At 43.0% G+C, this 17,601-nt stretch overlaps 1 protein-coding gene across 3 annotated transcripts in view; it reads right to left on the reverse strand.

Annotated features, from left to right (window-relative positions):
• LOC123504266 (myosin heavy chain, non-muscle-like) overlaps positions 1–17,601 on the reverse strand; it is a 124,396-nt gene that overhangs the window by 63,380 nt on the left and 43,415 nt on the right. For 2 of the 3 annotated variants that reach the window (XM_045254665.1, XM_045254662.1), the window contains exons 1-2: positions 8,799–8,926; positions 4,349–4,819 (exon numbers count right to left, since the gene is read on the reverse strand). The exons of the other annotated variant lie outside the window; for it this stretch is intronic. In XM_045254665.1, the coding sequence (XP_045110600.1) occupies positions 4,349–4,517 (169 nt within the window). In that variant the 5' untranslated portion in view covers positions 4,518–4,819; positions 8,799–8,926. Of the gene's footprint in view, positions 1–4,348; positions 4,820–8,798; positions 8,927–17,601 lie in introns of those variants that run through there. 3 annotated transcript variants of the gene reach the window in all.

Below are 17,601 nucleotides of genomic sequence, written 5' to 3' on the forward strand. Positions count from 1 at the left end.
TCACATGGGAAGCTCACCTTTAAGTTTCTAAACCTTCTCTCTCTGGTTTCTCGTTCCTTTCTCTCAGCTTTTCTCTTTCTCTTCACCAGACATCGAGTCCTCAGTTGCTGGTGGGTGGCTTAGTGTATGAGCTATATCCCACTCCAAGGAGTGGATTGCCACTCAGCTGACCTCGCCCCTCACAGTCCATCGGAGGGCCACGCCCAATTCATTTGCCGACACTGTCCCTGTGGTCTACACAACGACCATTCTCCTTATGCAAACCCAGTATTTCCTCCTTACTATTTCAATTAGCATATTTCACGCCTTGCAGAGCTTAAACAATTCAGTAAAGGGACGCATTTTCACCTGGAGTTTTGGGTACGATTATACGATTTTATTGACATTAGGAAGGGTCTATGGAGGTCAGAAGATTAATGGCCACAGTCTTCACTATTTCAATACCTCACCTAAGTGTCTGAAGCTGTATAGAATCACGAAATAGTAAGCATAGTGAATATGGGAACACGTCAATGTACTGAAAGAGTTAAACGACCAGTAAAATCTCAAACTACTGACTCATCATTGGCGCTTTAACAAATTCGTGGCGCGTCAAGTGAAGGTAACCTTACTGTGTGGGGACGTAACCACCGGCAACGACCCTGGCACGGATTCACCAAAGGCCGCCGGGGCTTAAGTTGTTTTCCAGCGCTGCAGAGAACGTTCCGTGGCTGCCATGCTGCATCGTGACCTTAAAACAGTTCCGCCCCCCGAGCGTTTATACAGTCACGCATCAGTCACCCGTAAGTAAGCAATATTCTGTAATGAATCAGTGCTTCAACGCATCTTGTTACGGGAGACGAAGAAAACCACTATTTTTTTTTTCATTTACTCATAATGCATTTTTTTTTATCCCTTCAGTAACATGCCGCGTTTCCATATTCATTCTGCTTACTATTTGGCGATTTTATACAGCTTCAGAAACTTATGTAGGGGATTGAAATAGTAAAGACTCTAACCATTAATCTTTTGACCTCCAGAGACCTTTTCTAATGTCTAATCGCACCCAAAAATCAAGGGAAAAATGCGTCCCAGTATTGACGGGGTTAGTATACGCACCATCAACTCGCCTTATTATAAAAGGAACAGGAATGATTTACATTAAAGTCCCAACAAAAAATAGGTCTGTTGGTGGACGCATTCCATGATCCTTGCACGGTTACATTAATAAGCGACACTATTATAAGGCCTCGCTTCTATTCACTGGCGATCGTGTTGGTGAATCTTCAAAATGTTACGCTAAGTTCACTGTGTGTGTGTGTGTGTGTGTGTGTGTGTGTGTGTGTGTGTGTGTGTGTGTGTGTGTGTGTGTGTGTGTGTGTGTGTGTGTGTGTGTTGGGAAAGATAGCTTGGACTGTCTCGCCTTTAGAAATGTAGAAAGCGGAATATAGGTTGTGAGAAATCAGAGAGCCAGAAGTGTTGCCAGCGGCGCGCCTTAGGGGACTGACGGGCCGGCCTCCTGTGGTCACGGTACTAAAGTGCTGGTTAGCTCCTGAGATATGACTGTGGCCACTGCCTACCTCACCCACACCCACACATCGTCAGGGACACACTACAAGCCTTTCCCAAACACATAAACACCATAGAAATTTTACTTTTTAGTGAAGAATAATTTAGAACAAGTGTATGAGTGTCCTAGGAGTATGCCGGCAGGGTAGTTAGTGAACGTTCGGGTGATAGACAAGCAGGTGAAAGAAAAGATGTTTAGAAGGAAGTATAGAGTGAGTGAAGGAAGGTAAAACAAAAGACAGCATTTTTAGCCTTTTCGTGCCTTTTCTCCACTACACCAGTCTCATGGAAGTTATAACTGGGTGAAAGATGAGATATTTAGAAGCAGAGTGAGTGATAGGAAGTACAAGACTGCATGTTTTTGCCTTTTTGTACCTTCTCTCATACCTTCACCAATCTAGTAGAAGTTGTAGAGAAGTTTAAGGCTCAGCTCTCTCACTACACACTCATTACGGCTACTTTCAATGGCCACAGAGATGATTACTAGGTTTTAAAGTGAATTTCTCCAGTTAATAATGTAGAAATCTTTGTAACCTCTTCGATACTGGAACACATTTTTACCTTGAGATTTGTGTACGATTATACCATTTTATTGACATTAGGAAGGGCCTATGGAGCTCACAAGATTAATGGCCACAGCCTTACTATTTTATTCCCCCACCCAAATATCTGAAGCTGCATAAAATCACTAAATAAGAAACACAATGAATATGGAAACGCGTCATGGTATTGAAGGAGTTAGTATGCCAATAAAAACTGAGAAACACTTTTAGAAACCCGTGTCAATTCATTTAGAGCCTAAAGAGGTACAGCGCAGAAGTGTTTCACGAATATGGTACTTCATCTGGCAGTTTCCTTTGAATGCAATCACTAAACACCTTGCAATCCATCTCTACCTGGTTACCACGCACACCTGCCTTGATAAAATACTGATGATACTCGCCAACACTCAAGCACTCGAGATGATAAGAGCAGGCAAAGCAAAGACAAAAAAAAAAAAACACACAACCAGCTGGACTCCCCACTATACTTTCACCCTTTACTGTGGCAGCCTCGTCATTACTCAAGTACTCGGTGAAATTGTATAGCCTCCACGTGTGCATGTGTGCGGTGAGAGAAGGCGATGTCCGGCCAAAGCATTCACTCGCCGTTCACTCGCCCTTATTCTCAAACGCCTTACTCTCTCGCCACAATTTTCTAAGGGCACAGAGACAACTACCCGGGTTTTAATGACAGTTTCTCTTTTTGAATTAAGTAAAAATCTTGTCAATCCATCACCAGAATCATAAAAATACCCTTAAAAAACACGAGTATCTTCAACTAGAGCCTTTAGAAAGCAGTGAGAGTGAGAAAGCGAAGCGTTTCAGAATACGGGCGACTGTCTCAATATTTTCAATTCATACATGGAAATAAACAATAAAAACGGTGTCTCCAAAAGTAAAGCTCTAATTCAATATATATTTTTCTTTTAGGGGGTTGGAAGGTATTATTATCTATATGCATGTACCTACGTAAAATTTTCAAAGGGGGTTGGCTAGGAAGTAATTACGAAGCTTCATGTAATAAGGTGGACGTAATGACCCCGGGCCCCCAAAGGCTTACCAATATAGCCACGTAATAACCTCCTGGCCGAGAGGGTCTACGCGCCCCTCGATCCCCCTTAAATAAAGTTAGAGAGGGATCTGTGAAAATTTTACCTCTATGAAGCACAACAATATCAGTTTCTAACTAACAACGAAGGAAATATTACCTTGAGTTTCTAATCTTCATTAACTACCAAACAAATTGAAAACACATGAACATCTACAACATAATAGGTATTGCCCGATAGAATTCAATAAACTTAACTTTTTTTCTTCCTTTGTGTTTCGTTGCCTTCATACCCTCGATAAACAAACACTTGCCACTATTACATAAACACTAAATCTCTCCACAACACAGCAAAGAGCACCATATCTATATTGCACCTGTGTTTAGTGCCGATGATGAAACGGTCAACGGTATCGCCTTGATATCTCCCGTCTTGCCTTCTCCCTATAGCCACGGTCCGCCCGGCAACAAGACGTGTGCGCGCTGGCCAACACGTGGCTATCCATGCCTGGGCCGCGTCTGGCTATCCTGTCTGTGTGGCTGTCCGATACCTCTAACCTACTGCCTATCGCTACCTAATGTTATACCTACACTAGACTTAACTATTGAGTCTAAATTATAAACCCCTTCAGTACTGGGACGCATTTTTACCTTGAGTTTTGTGTATGATTAGACGATTTTATTTACATTAGGAAGGGTCTATGGAGGTCTGATGATCAATGGCCAGAGTCTTCACTATTTTACTCCCCACATAAGTTTCTGAAGCTGTATATATAATCACGAAATAGTAAGAAGAATATGAAAACGTGTCATGGTACTGAAGTATCTTGAGTTCCGTTAGCAAAAGTGTCAACAGGCAGTGGTGTTGCCTATGGGTGTCATGAAGCACCACGTTGTTCAGAGAAGCCCACCGCTGTACCTTCTACAAGCACTAACACCTGGTAGCGACACCGAAAAAGTGAGTTTGAAGCCACAGCACAAGCACTTCCTACGAGGTCACATTCCTCTGCAGTAATGAGGCCTCGTGGTCAAAGCGCTCACACAACATCAATCTCTGTGGCTAGACGAATATTGTCACGCAGGGAGACTAACATCAATCAATAGAGTGACGTGACAGTGCAATGGTATCGTTACTGAAAGCTGCAAGCAATGTTACCGCAATACCCGCCCGTCCCCCGTCCCCTTCACCCCGATACTCCTTGAGCCTTACCTTCCATGACGTTTTCATCCCCGAGATGTGTAAGGGGCAGGAAGTTGGGAGTCTCCGATACTTGTGGCGTGATAGGCGTGGTGGGTGACTGTATACTGGAGGTGACCCTCATTCTGGCCAGCTGGTGGGCGTGAGCACCGGCACTGGTGGCGGCCCCGTCTTCATTCATCTTCGCTGGACCACCTTCCTGCCGGACAGTCTTGGCGTGGTGCACGGGCGATTAGGTCTGTAGTTCTGCCAAGACGCTCACTTCATGTTCATAGATAGCACTCAAGCACCATCAACACACACGAGTTCTCGGATTTTCGGAGATTCTCATGCCATCTATGTACTTTTCTACTTGTCAAAGGTATGCAGGTCGCGAAATGACACTGGTTCAACTGCGCTCGAGTTCACAATATTTTTTTTTCCAATTTTGTTTAATATCGAAATGGCCAAAAGTATCTACCGGCTCACTATGAACCTTAATTTCTGCAACAAACAAAAATAGTGGTCAGTGGAAGGAGGAAAAAAGGTGTTGCCACAGGATGACCTCGGCTCACCGCTTCGGCACTGAGAGAGAAACTGCTTTAGGTGCAATGCTGCCGCCCACACCGCCGCCACTCCGCTCCTCGCCCCGCGCGCCACACTCGGGGATGCAGCAGTGCAGTTCCCTCAAACAGCAATAAATAAAAGTCGTGGTTTGTATCACCATTGGCTCGTTAAGAATGTGGTCTATTTGCATGAGTGATAACTTCAAGTGACTTTAAACTCAAAATCCACTTCACATTTCAACCACATTCCTGCCAGCGGCCAGTTCGTCTCCGTGACACTCCCTACTCACCACAAGCATCTTTTTCTCTTATTTTGATCATAATTTTCTTAAAGCCATCATTCTTGAGGCAGTAAAGCAGTTGGCAGTGTGTTTTAATTACAGGGAATATTGTGCAAGTCAAGTCTGTGGTTTGGCGCGCTTACTACTTTGGTTTGCGAGGAGAGGAAAGTTGGAGAGAGTAACTGTTGTCACTTCACCTCATCAGCCTTCGCCAAGGAACATGTTGACCCTCAGCAGCACCGCCAAGGATACTTAATTTCCTTCGTCACCACAAGCTTTCTTAGGGACACCCTGACAGCCCCATCAGTCCATGTCTCGTCTTTACGTTCTCATGTGAAGTATTAAGATACCGCAAGACAACAATGCCAGAACAGTACGGTATAAAGGCCCTGGCAAGAAGTTTCTCTACAGAATCTACACAATATGGAGGCGAATTAAGAAATAACGCGGTAGCATTGAGAAAAGCACCCCATAAAGCCCGGCTAAGTTCCCCAGCACAATGTCAACAAAGGCCCCGCCCCGCCCCGCCCGTCCGTCCGCTACACAGCTGCAGTGTTTGAAGGCCGCCGCCGCCACATTCTCTCCTCGCAGCCACTCCTCGGGACGTTTTTCCTACGCAGCACACTTTCCCCTAACGCGGCCACCTTTTCCTACAGATATCTCGCGGCTGAATCTTAACTGATAAGAGCGATACGTTACATCACTCCAAAGATATGACTGTTATTCTATAGGTCAAGGAGATGGGAACGTTCATCAAAACAAAACAGCAGCCAGTGAACGAAACAAGTGCAGCGGTGTACAGTTGAATGAATGAATGGAAGGCAATACAAGCGACCGCCTTCATCTCTGCCCTGCCATCCTTGATACGAGAAACTGCAACCACCACCATACAGTACATTGCCAAGCAGGATCCATCGCCTTCACTTTACTTAGGAAACTCCTGTGTGGCAACCAGCGACCTACAGCTGATCGTGACGTCACTTGTCTACTGCTGCCACGTCGACGCACGGATTAAAATTGAACTTTTCTTTACACATGATGTGACACTTACAGCTTCACTCTAGTAACCCAGGACTGTTTTCACTGAACAAAGTAAAACCACACGTAATAAAAGGTTTGAAGTAATTGATCACTCCTTCCCTTCGCAATGGAGTCATCTGATATTAACCCCTTCAATACAGAGACACATTTTACCTTAAGATTTGTGTACGATTTGACCATTTCATTAACATTAGGAAGGGTCTATGGAGGTCCGAAGATTATTAGCCACAGTCCTCAGTATTTCTGAAGCTGTATAAAATCAACAAATAGTAAGCAGAATGAATACGGAAACGCGTCATGTTACTGAAGGGATTAAACTTGCACCAGCTGGAGAGTAGTCACGGTAGTCGGGAAATTGAAAAAAGGAACCAGATTGTGCCAAAACAACACTCAACCTGAACAAGAGTCGGTAATCACTTTGCAAACAGTATAGTACTAAGAAGAAACCATCCAGATCCCATTACAAACAAGAAGGTAACAGCTGCAACCTCAAGTCATTATTGTGCCCCAAAACAACCCGCAACGTGAACAAGAGCAGATAATCACTTCGCAAACAATATAGTGCTAAAATTGACCCATCCAGATCCCATTATGGAACAGGAAGGTAATCTCGAGTCATTCAATCTGCGAGTGAGTGAAATAAAGAAAGATCCTCACGGTGCACTACGCCACAAGCTGGATAGACAAGACACATACCACAAGTGACTCGTCTTGTTTACATTAACACTTTCACCACAAATTATCCGCCGCAAGTGACGGTGACGCTCCCTCCCTTCCTTCCTGTTGTCATGCTGCTATCAGGGCCACGCGAAACTCTCCTAATAGTACTCTACATGGAAGTCTAGGCAGCACAACCAAGTCTTTATTTATACTTCTTTTTTTTTAGTAGCACGTGTACGCTATCGACATGGGGGCCACAGTACTCGTTGCAACCCCCACCACAGCCACGGTATGTGCTACTTCCGTTGCTACTACTTCAAAGAGCTGGATCGATAGGGCCAGGGTACGCACGACCGTTATCCTCCCTCTGTTCTTTAATTTGGTGAACTTTATAACGTTTTTCCTATCCCTTCCCCTCCTCTCCTCGCGTGTGGCCCGTAGATAACGAAGCGTGCTTTTGTTCCAGGCTCTTTTCTCTCTTGTGCATTGTCTCTGGTGATTTTAAAACGGGTCAATATTCCTTTACGCCCTTCCAAATATATCAAAAAAGGTAATTAACAAAAACCTTAATTAAATGCCTTGGTTTTGATGCAGCCTCAACCAATTACACAGATTTTAAAACGGCTCAATATTCCTTTACGCCCTTTCAAATACAATAGGGATAATTTATAGTTAGTACCTTAATTAAATGTCTTGCTTTTGTTGCAGCCCCAACCAGTTACACAGATATAAGCAGTTGTCACTTCATTCATATACAATACCGTAAGAAATGAGAACAAAAAAAAAAAAAACAACGGATTGGTTGGAACTGCATGGTTATATCAAAATCTCTGCCATCATATAAATATTTACAAGTCCTATCTCTCTTATCGTCCCAATATTATACCGCAGTCTATTGGATTTTCACACACTGATGTCTACCGGTTCAAGGAAGCCATGATACCCCTCGCCTCACGCCAGCCAAATGAGCCAATCGAATCAGTCTTTCGTCTTGTAGTGGTGAGAGACAGCACAGGACACTTCTCTCAGTAGCCAGCCAAGTAGCACATTACAGCAATCCACATAGCACAAACCCTTTATTTGAGTCCTCCTTCTCTCGTAATCGCATCTTTTTATTATTAGGCTGCCATGGGAACGAGAGAATCCAGGACACTTCCCGATCAGTATATTACAGCAGTTCAGACACCACGAAGCCTTGACTCAGCCTTGGTCTTCATCTCTCAGTCAGTGGTAATATGAGAACCTAAGCTGGGTACTTCGATGTTTTTTTCCTCTCTCTCTCTCTCTCTCTCTCTCTCTCTCTCTCTCTCTCTCTCTCTCTCTTCTTTGTCACGCCTGTAGCTTGGCATCGCTCCTCAAGACCTCGCCCTTCTTTGGTTAATTTTCAGTTGTCACGTTCATAAGCTTAACGTTTCAGTGGCTTTTTATCCTTGTAGGGTAAATATGTTCGTGTGCCGTCACTTGCTTCATGAATGTCACGTGTTTCACTGGTTCTAGGCAGCTGGTTCGCCTCCTCCACACTGTATTGATTGTTCTCCTACCACCACCACCACCACCACCACCTCCTCCCACCCACATAACTCCTCTCCGCCGCCACCATCACCGCCACAACCCGCTCACTGGCCCACACCGCCTGCTTGTTTCCCTCCAGTCACGACACACACACACACACACACACACACACAGGGCCCGTTGTCAAGTGTTAGGTCGGTGGGACGCTGCGCACACAACACACTCAAGAGAACCTGATAAAGACGCGCCATTCACTGAAATCCACGCGAGACTGGGATGGTTTTAAGTCTATGGATTAAATGTTTTCAAGACGTCACTCCTTCAGCGTCAGTATTCGTCGTCTTCAACACATCGCCAAGCTCGATTTGTGGTATATGAGTGTTTTTAAATCGATTCGCGCCTTTCACTGCAAATGACACTTACAGATACGGGTGCTTATGGGATCTAAGAGTGCGGGAGACACACACCTCCCCGTCGCCCGCTTGATGTGCACTGAGGCCACGGACGGAGATGGAGAACGACCAGCTGGTGACGTTGCCGAGTAGTGTTGCTGTCTTCTGTTCCTACATTTTTACAGGTTACAATGATTCCTAATCCATTTATTCGCTTGCATTTGCTTCCCATCAATGTTTTCAAGGAAGGGATGTGAACGTTAACAAAGGATGTGATAATGCAGTGTAATTAAGTGACGTCTCTTGCATTTAACGCTGTATTGTGGCTTAACAATGCAAGGAGAGGAATGAGAGAGGCACGAGAACACCTCCAGCCACGTGACCTTAAAACACTCCCTTTTGCCCTTTACATTGAATGAATGGAGGAAATATATGAAATGAGCTTGTGATACTACTACTACTACTACGACTACTACTACTACTACTACTATTACGACTACTACTATTATTACAACTGCTGCTGCTGCTGCTGCTGCTATGACTACTACTACTACTACTACTACTACTACTACTACTACTACTACTACTACTACTACTACTACTACTACTACTACTACTACTACTACTACTACTACTACTACTACTACTACTGCAATTACTACTGTTACTATTATTACAGCTGCTGCTGCTGCTGCTGCTGCTGCTGCTACAACAACAACAACAACAACAACAACAACAACAACAACTACTACTACTACTACTACTACTACTACTACTACTAGTAGTAGTAGTAGTAGTAGTAGTAGTATCTGCCTGTTTCCAATCCACTCATGAAGAAATCAGTCATTACACAATTCTTACACAGAGAAAAACAAAAATAATCGGAACATGTTTGCCAGGTTAAGCCACTCGACTACTTATACAATAAAGGTATTGTTTTTTTTCTCCAAATGCTTTTCGAAAGAGACCTGAATACTTAGTTATATACATAGTATAGTATAGTATAGTTATCAATTCGCATAATTTGATCACCGTGAAAGTAGAGGCGGCAGATCAAGGAAGGACAGTCTGGCCTCCCTTCTCGGTCTGCAATCAGAAACGCTTTGCTCTCTCACCAGGACTATTTTCCAAGACGACACGGAAGATTAGCGGGGTTTTCAAGAGTGTTTCTCCAGGTTAAGTATGTAGAAATTTTGTCACTCTTCCTCTATAACAGTAAAAAAACACCTTAAAAAACTCGTGTGAATCTAAATAAAATCTTTTGAAAAGTGGAGATGAAGCACAGAAGGGTTTGAGAATATGTGCCGGGGCGCGGGGAAGCTCAAAGTAAATGCTGCCATCCCTGTCTCCTCCAACGACTTTTCCATTTAGAAAGCATTAACATCCAGTCCGTCTTTATCTCCTCCTTCATCCTGTTTCCCTGGAGGACTTAACTCGCATTAAGCAAGGAGTGCCTGGGAGTAATGAGTGATGAACGAGTCTTCTTTTTCGTTGATCTTTTCTCTTTCTTTAACTTTCAGCCGCTACTGTTCCAATCAACAAAATCCAGACACTTTTTTGTTACAGTGATTATCATTTTGCCTTTTACTTAACATTCATAAACATTTATCCCTGTCTTTTGGCTGATTCTTTTCGGCTCTGTAAGGAGACTGGCGGCTGAGTGTTCCTTTTTTCTTTATGTATTATTGTTGCCCTTGGCCAGTCCTCTCTTACATAAACAGAATAAATAAAGTGAAAAATAAGATCATCAAAACCTTCAATGTATAGGTCCATATTTAGAAACGTTTTGCTCTCTCACCACGACTATTTTTCAGGCCACAGAGATGATTAGCGGGATTTTCACGAGTGTTTCTCCATTTAATCACGTAGAAATCTTGTTACTTTGGCTCTAGAACCGTAAAGACACTGTAAAAAACACTCATGTAAAATTAAATAAAGCCTTTCAAAATAAAGATGAAGTACAGAAGGGTTTGAGAATACGAGAATAGTCTGCACCACCCGGCCAAGCCCTCGCCCCTCCCGCCGCCCACCAGGGAGCACCTCAGCCCCACAAGTCGCACCAGCCGGCCGGTCTTCATCCCCCGAGGTTCTTCCACACCCTCTGCGCCCAGCCTTGTGGGATCCATTAATGGGACCAGCTTCCACACCTGAGGACGATGCCACGCCTCTCCAAAGGTTCTTGACTTGACTGAAGACACGTGGGGGCAATTATCGTGTGTGTGTGTGTGGGTGTGTGGGTGGGTGGGTGGGTGTGTGGCAGACTGGTCGTAAGCAAGAGGCCACCCAGTCACAGAGAACAAGAAAGACAAGATACGTATTACTTAAATTTTGTCCTTACCAAATTATAATATGAAAAAAGAGAAACACCTAGTAATAAAAAGATGAATTAGTCAAGAGTGGAAAAGATAGATAAAAATTTGATTTCTATGATGGACGATTTCACGATAATGAATTTATAATGAATTTGGGGGTGATTAGACGATTTTATTTACATTAGAAAAGCTCTATGAAGGTCAGAGGATTAATGGTCAGAGTCTTCACTATTTTAATACCCACATAAGTTTCTGAACCTGTATAAAATCGCCAAGTAGTGAGCAGAATAAATATGAAAAGGCGTCAAGGTACTGAAGGATAATGAGAGCTATAAAAACTATGAGGTCCACACGTAATAACTCTTACATAAGAAATGCCTGCAGTGTTGGGAAATGCAAATGGAATCAGTTACAATGGCACGGAATATTACATCTCCCTACACACACTCCAGATTTTCAAGAGTGTTTCTCACGTTAATGACACATAAATCTTGTTAACTTGCCACTGGAACCTTAAAACACACGCAAAAAAAAAAAAAAAAGACTCAACTTCAACTACATAACCGTTTTAATGTATTAGAGGGACAGCGCAGAAGAGTTCCAAAATACAGTTTCAAAATGCAGTCAAAATAATTGATATCAGTTCTAAGAATAAGTTATTTCGTAAGTTCATTGCATTAGTCCTCTTGGAATGCTTGGTTTCTTTATTCCTTCCCCCTCCTATTTCACAACGCAGGCACGCCGGGAAAGAATGCGTGCCTCCTGAAAGTCTGAATGGGAGACTGAGAGGCTTGTGTGATGACTGCCACGCACGGAGCTTCGGGGCATATCTCAGGGTGAAGGTGAAAGGGTACGCAGAGAGAGAGAGAGAGAGAGAGAGAGAGAGAGAGAGAGAGAGAGAGAGAGAGAGAGAGAGAGAGAGAATAAGTGAATGAGTGAGGCAGTGAGTCAGTGAGTCAGTGTGTGTGTGTGTGTGTGTGTGTGTGAGCAGTCTCTGACGAGACAGCCAGACGTTACCCTACGGAACGAGCTCAGAGCTCATTATTTCCGATCTTCGGATAGGCCTGAGACCAGGCACACACCACACACCGGGACAACAAGGTCACAACTCCTCGTCCCGTGCTAGGTGTGTGTGTGTGTGTGTGTGTGTGTGTGTGTGTGTGTGTGTGTGTGTGTGTGTGTGTGTGTGTGTGTGTGTTTGTTTTGGTGATGGTAGAATTGGCATAGTTACCCCATAAAGTCTTGTGCGTTTTCTCTCCAATCCCATCTGAGAAACTTACTATATTGAATGGGTAACTTTAGTAAATATAATCCCCTGCTGAATATTTCTTAACCTCTTCATTGCCATGGCTTGATCTGTTGCAATCTACCGTTTCCTCACAGCCATGGACACCCATCGCTGCTTTTAATCCTTGCTTATCTGTTCTGGTAGGGTGTTTGAGGTTCGGCATCTTTCAGCATAGCCCCGCACTGGTCATTTATTCAGTACTGTCCATAGGAAATCGTGCAGGCCAGACTTGATTTCTTCTATGATAGGGCATTGAAGATTTTATGTACCTTATGGTCAAACTTGATCCCAACATGGTCCTGATCTTTCCTGGTGATCAGATTGGCAGAACTAAAACGAAGTACTCTATATAGTTTGTTTTATGTCAGAGGGGGAAGTTTGAAAGGGCAACACGAAACGAAATAAAGGCCCACTAAGTTGCCAGTCCCATGCAGGTCCGAGAGAGTTTTGTCCCCCCCGAAAAAAGTGTATATAAGATCCATTTCACTCATCCTCCATCCCCAACACGAAAATTCATCCCTTTAGGAACAACTGAGTGTATTCCAGATATCAACCACCATAGATAATGACGGAAGCCAGCACATAAACCAACCATTATTCCAAAACGATGAATATGACTAAATTTCCTGTGTATAGATAAGAATGAAGGTTAGCATCAGATAAAATAGATGTTCGAGTCTGTCTCCTCTAAAGTGGCTCCTGGGTCTCAGTGTGAATAGAGAGCGTCCCAGAGAATACGTGGTTGTCAGATCTTGAGGCAAACCGTAGTCTATAAGTACGGTGATTAACAGAAAACAAGTATTATTTACATCAAATCAATTATATCACCTGTAAGCCACAATGAATTTTGAACCCAGGAGCCACTTTAGAATAGACAGGATATAGCGGGTCACGGTGAAACAGGCAGTACACCACGAGGCCACAAGGAAGAGCTCACCTACCTGACTTGTTGGCGGCAGTAACGACTCAAACACTCACCTGCGGGAGAGAGAGAGAAAAGTATGTGGTGAAACAACTGATAATAGCACTATGTTACTGCCACTGTTGCTACTTCTGATGCAGTAATAGTAGTAATAGTGGAGGAAGAAAGTTAAAGGAATGATGATAATAATAATAATAATAATAATAATAATAATAATAATAAGAAGAAGAAGAAGAAGAAGAAGAGGCAGCAGAAAATAACACAAAACATCAAGAAAATAAAGAAAATACGCTGAGAGAGAGAGAGAGAGAGAGAGAGAGAGAGAGAGAGAGAGAGAGGATGGGGGCCTGTAAAATAACAATAACACTAATTGCGGGACGGGTTACAGAGAAGCGACACACGTAATGGTTAACAATTACTCCATGATGACTAGAGGAGCTGCTACTGCTCTACGTGCGTGCGTTGCGGTAGGGCGTTGCAATATGAGAGCGGCGTGGCTGGTGCTCTCTGTTTATTATCTATACTGCACACAACTTGGAAGGACGTGATGTATACTCTCGTTTTCTATGACTTACCGTTCCATATACTTTGAACTTCGCGAGAAACTCTTTGCTCTCTCACCATGACTATCTTCCAAGGTTACAGAGATGATTACCATAGTTTTAAAGAGTGTTTCTCCAGTTAATAATGTAGAAATCTCGTTAATCTGCCTATAGGAAGGTGAAAACATCTTTAAAAATTCGTGCAAATTCAAATAAGTCCCTCTTAAAATTGTAGAGATGAAGCGCAGATTTTGAGAATATGAGGCTGAACACCAGGGAGGGATGAACCAGGGGAAAGTCCATCCTCTCTTCGTGCACGTGTGACTTTTTGATCCACGTGCAGATAAATGCTGGTGTTCTTAAATGCTTTGTTCTCCCATAAGAGCGATTTCCACAGGCTCCGGAAATGATCACTCGTTGGTTTCTCACGAGTGATTTTCCCGTTGATGATGAATTTTTGTGAAACTAATGACTGAAAAGTGAAAATACTCTTGAAAATATCCAGTGATTTCAACTAGAGTCTGCTGAAAGTACATAGCTAGAAGTTTGATTAATCCCTTCAGTACTGAGACATATTTTTACCTTGGATTTTTGGGTATGATTAGACGATTATATTTGCATTAGGAAGGGTCTATGGGGGTCAAAAGAATAACGGCCAGTCTTTACTATTCTAATCCTAACATGTTTCTGAAGCTGTATAAAATCGTTAAATAAAGCAAAATTAATATGATAACGCGTCCTGGTAATGAAGAAATCAACCCTTTATGTACTGGGACGCAATTTTTATTTTTATTTTTGGTATGATTAAACGATTTCATTTGAATTGGGAGGGGTCTATGGAGGCCAGAAAATTAATACCCACAGTCTAGTCTTCACACTTGTAATCCCCCCACATATGTTTCTAAAGCTGTATAAAATCATCAAATAGTAAGCAGAATGAAAATTAAAACACGTCCTGGTACTGAAGAGAATACTGTCCAGAGTATGTTGTTTAGAACTGGTGGATGACGAGGTGGTGGTGTAGCACAGTTAGTACTTACTTCTTTCTATAAGGCGGATAAGTGTTCAATGTAGAGTGAAAGTAGCGTGTGCCATTATCACATCTCAATAACGGCAAGTAGGGAAAGTAATAATTTTCTCTCAAGTTTGTTTTCTGCAGCCTAAATGGAAAGTGCCATTACGAGGTGCTCATCATTCTGCTTGTGAGTGAGGCAGTTCGTGAGTAGATGTATTCTCTGGAGGTCTTAGAATCAGCACTTCCAAACAATTTATTAACTCCTTCTGTACTGGGACGCATTTTACCATGGGTTCTAGATATGATTAGATGATTTTATCTACATTAGGAAGGGTTTATTGAGGTCAGAAGATTAATAACCAAAGCCTTCATTATTGTAATCCCCACATAAATTTCTGAAGCTGTATAAAATTACCAAATAGCAAGAAAAATGAGTATGGAAACTTGAGATGGTACTGAAGGGGTTAAAGTCAAGATATGCTTTCACACTGACGGGAAAGTCGATGGAAGAAAATTGAGGTAAGTATAAAATAATGTTTCTGTTGATGTATTGCTATTACTAAAAAAATCTTAAAACAGAGAACGTAATGAGTAAATGTTTGAAAATAGCTCTTGTCACTCCATTTAATTAATCTCACTCATAATTGGTATAGCGTCAAATTGGACAAATAAATGGAATACATCATTAACTGTTGATTAACGTATGAATTATTTGATGGCATACTACAAATGGCTATTATTATCTATACTACTACTCCCCTCGGCCTTCCCCGCCTCTACATCCTTCCTTCTTTCTCTCTACACCTTATCTACTACAATAACTACATCATCTTTCATGTCTTTCATTCTAACCTCTTTTGCTAATCATCTAATCCTTCCTTCACGTCCAAAACAAAATCTATACTTTTTCCTTTTCCTCTACATGTCTCTCTTAATATTCCAGCCATCCTTGTCCTTTCCAGTGTCACCTTACCGCTCCTTCCTCGTTCCTGACTGCTTCGCCTCTTCCTGCCTCCCCACAAGCTCAGGGACACGTACTACATACCGTTCAGGCGACCCTCCCGCACCGCCCGCTGATCAATGGAGACGTGAGGCAAAACCCTGAACCTTGCTAGAGAGGACCACGTTTGAATAGGTGCTGATTTTTGGAAAGAAAGGTAAATATTCATTGGTGGACATGTGGTTGAGGCAGGAGGGTGAATGCACGAGGAGCGGACACACACACACACACACACACACACACACACACACACACACACACACACTTTTCTAACAAGAAAAGACTCGAATCCCAAAAGAAAAGTCGTGTCAGCTTTGGTAATCTCACGACTGACCGTCACGACTCTCTTACGAATTACGTGCAGATGTATTTCTATTTCCACTTTGCAAACGCGGGTATTTGAAGATAACTGGTGTCTGATACGTGCCCTGCCTGCCACTGAGAGAGAAAGAGAGAGAGAGAGAGAGAGAGAGAGAGAGAGAGAGGGGGGGAGGTGGGGGAGATTTCAACCTCTTCCTTTCTTGTCTCTAATGTTATCTTAGTGACGTCCTCTCCTCTTTTCTCTCTCGCGTCTTAATGCAAACTTCTTTTACAGTCCCAGCAATAAGGAAGATTAATCGCAGCTAAAAGATTGATAAACGAATAGCTATTGCAAAAAGAAAAAAAAAAAAAAAAGAGAGGGTTGGCTGCACCTCTGCCAGCCGTATGACACTAAACAGGCACAGACAGCGAAGAATAGAGTCCCAGCACCAGCAGTCACTGGGACGCTCAATAAAGCTTCCAGACAATGGAGAAAACAACAGGAAAAGAGACAAGTAGTAACAATTGTTCTTCCATCACCCACACGCTGAGAATGTCGTACACTTCTCTGGGGAGGAAATTTGCAGCCTCTCTTGTCCAACTTCTTTCCCAAGCTGACAACTGACATTCCCCAACTCCGAAGCCACTTGAGAGGCACGCGCGCTGAACCTCATCGTCGTGCGCCCCAGGACAGGACAAAGCTAAGCCGCGGAGATAACTAGTGGTGAAAGTCGGGTGAAAACTGAATTACAGATAAACTTACTGATATAAAACTCTCTCTCTCTCTCTCTCTCTCTCTCTCTCTCTCTCTCTCTCTCTCTCTCTCTCTCTTACATCACATCCATTTTCCTTTTTCCAGGAGGCGGAGACGGGCAGAGACGGTAAGAAGACACGAGCAGATCAAGCAATAATAGGGAAGCTGACCTACATATACGCTCCAGAAATGCACTACTGATCATTGTCGTGCATTTGGCCTTACGGATATTATAACTCCTCCTTCTCCTTTGATAGATAAACACGGGAAAATTCGGAAGGGAAACCTGCTAACCTACATTGTCACAGATGCGGCTTTAGATAACGTCACTTCTTGCGTCCTTGCGGAGTACGATGCGTCTTTCTTTGGCCTCTTTCACAACACAAGCACGCGTTGAGAGAATCCGTGACTGCCAAGAGTTTGAATGGGAGACAGAAGAGGTCCGTATTTCAGAGACGCTTTGCTCTCTCACCACGACTATTTTCCAAAGCCACAGAGATTTTCAGGAGTGTTTTTCCATTTAATAATGCAGTAATCATGTCAATCTGCCTTTAGAAATGTAAAACTACCTTAAAATAAAGCCTTATGAAATAATGGAGGTGAAGTACGGAAGTGTTTGAGAATACGAGCCAAGGAGAGGTTACGAAAACGCCCTCAAACGAAGTAGTATAGTAGTAGTAGTAGTAGCAGCAGTAGTAGTA

Source organism: Portunus trituberculatus, chromosome 15, assembly GCF_017591435.1.
Source record: "Portunus trituberculatus isolate SZX2019 chromosome 15, ASM1759143v1, whole genome shotgun sequence".
NCBI lineage: Eukaryota > Metazoa > Arthropoda > Malacostraca > Decapoda > Portunidae > Portunus > Portunus trituberculatus.